Source organism: Triticum dicoccoides, unplaced genomic scaffold (assembly GCF_002162155.2).
Source record: "Triticum dicoccoides isolate Atlit2015 ecotype Zavitan unplaced genomic scaffold, WEW_v2.0 scaffold119230, whole genome shotgun sequence".
NCBI lineage: Eukaryota > Viridiplantae > Streptophyta > Magnoliopsida > Poales > Poaceae > Triticum > Triticum dicoccoides.
Genome location: NW_021183098.1, coordinates 1 through 1,670, shown reverse-complemented (window position 1 = coordinate 1,670; position 1,670 = coordinate 1). Strand labels below are relative to the sequence as shown.

The 1,670-nt window shown below is 42.9% G+C and overlaps 1 protein-coding gene across 1 annotated transcript; it reads right to left on the bottom strand.

The window, feature by feature from the left end:
* Positions 1–3: 3 nt before the first annotated feature.
* Positions 4–812, bottom strand: LOC119343208 (flavin-containing monooxygenase FMO GS-OX-like 4; the record flags this gene model as incomplete). The annotated part of the gene is made up of 2 exons (XM_037614315.1): positions 4–385; positions 730–812. Coding segments are annotated over 2 exons (465 nt in total), but the record flags the coding sequence as incomplete, so codon positions are not given.
* Positions 813–1,670: the final 858 nt, after the last annotated feature.

Below are 1,670 nucleotides of genomic sequence, written 5' to 3'. Positions count from 1 at the left end.
GACATAGATCTCCTTCCTCCACTCCTCGATCCTCTCCAGCCCGCACCGCTCAACCAGCCAATCCTCGTACTCGAATGTGCCTACGCCCAGGTCGTGGGTGAACCTCTTTGAGTGTCCGCGGGCCTCCATGTCTGAGTAGAAGGACGCCACGTCCTGCGTCATCTGCTCTGACGACGGGAGCTCGATCCTCCCCGACAGAACCCCGGCCACCCAGCTGCTCTGGAGCTGGAACACCGGGAAAAGGAATCCCTTGAATGGCAGTCCGACGAAGGAGATGCTAGGGGCCAGCCGCGGCGGGAACACGTGCTTGTACAGCGGGCCGACGCGGTTGTCGTCCACCGTGATAGCAGAGTCGTCGCCGAAGAACGAGAAGCTGTACTTGTACCTACGACGAGCACATCTCCATCGGTTAACATCGATCTCCACTACAAGCATAATTTGGTACTCCCTTCATTCCACAATGTAGTGCCTATAGATTTTTGTGAAAGTCAAACTTTGCCAAATTTGACCAAGTGTATAGAGAAAACTGTCTATATCTACAATATCAAACATACACATTCTGAAAATATAACTCGTGATGTATCCAATGATGTCCATTTGGTATTCTAGATGTACCTACTTTTCTCTATAAATATGGTCAAAGTTTGTATTGTTTGACTTTTGCAAAAATCTATAGGCACTACATTATGAAACGGAGGGAGTAACTAATTTTATACAATATGCAGGTACCCAGTGTAGTGCACGATGGCGTCTGCCTTCACCCTGCTGCCGCCCTGGAACACCACGATGCCGTCCTCCTCGGCGCAGTCGATCTGCAGCACCCAACCATTTGAAAAAGTAGCTCGAGGTGATGAGGGGATTGGATTTGGGCGTGATGACATTTTCAAGCGCCATGTTGGTATTAATATACCCAGGCCCGAGCCCAAGGGGGTGCAACATGTGCACCCCCACAGGGAAAATCCTATATCTGCTCCTTGCGTCAAACTGCCGGCGCTTCGCACAGGCGAGCGACCGAGCAGCGACGCAACGGGCCGGCCCGTTGAACGGTTCCAGCGCTCCCGGTTTTGGGAACCTTCTAGAGGTTTCCAGCTGGTTTTTTCCGGTTTTGGGAACCTTCTAGAAGGTTCCTGAACCGGTTTTTTTTTCTTTTTCTATTTCTGTTTCGTTTTTTTTCAAGTTTATATTTTCTTTTTCAAAAAATGTTCGCATTTTTTGGAAAATGTTCGCGCTTTTACAAAAATGTTCAGAATTTGAAAACAATTCGTGTTTTCAATTTTTTTCATAAATTCAAAAACTGTATGCATTTCTCAAAAATTGTTCAAAAAATGTTCGCGCTTCCAAATTTGTTTGGTATTTTCAAATTTGTTCTCTGTTCGAAAATTTGTTCTAAATATTCAAAAAATGTCCGTGCTTTAATACATTGTTCATGCTTCCAAATTTGTTCTCTGTTTCAAAATTTGTTCTCAAGATTCAAAAAAATTTCATGCTTTAAGAAATTGTCCAAATTTGTTCTTCGTTTCAAAATTTGTTCTCCAAATTCAAAAAATGTTCCTACTTTTTAAATTTATTTATGTTTAAATTTTGTTCTCAATTTCAAAATTTTGTTCTCTAAATTCAAAAAATGTTCGGAATTTAGAAAATGTTCCTATTTTTTCAAGATTTGTTCACCA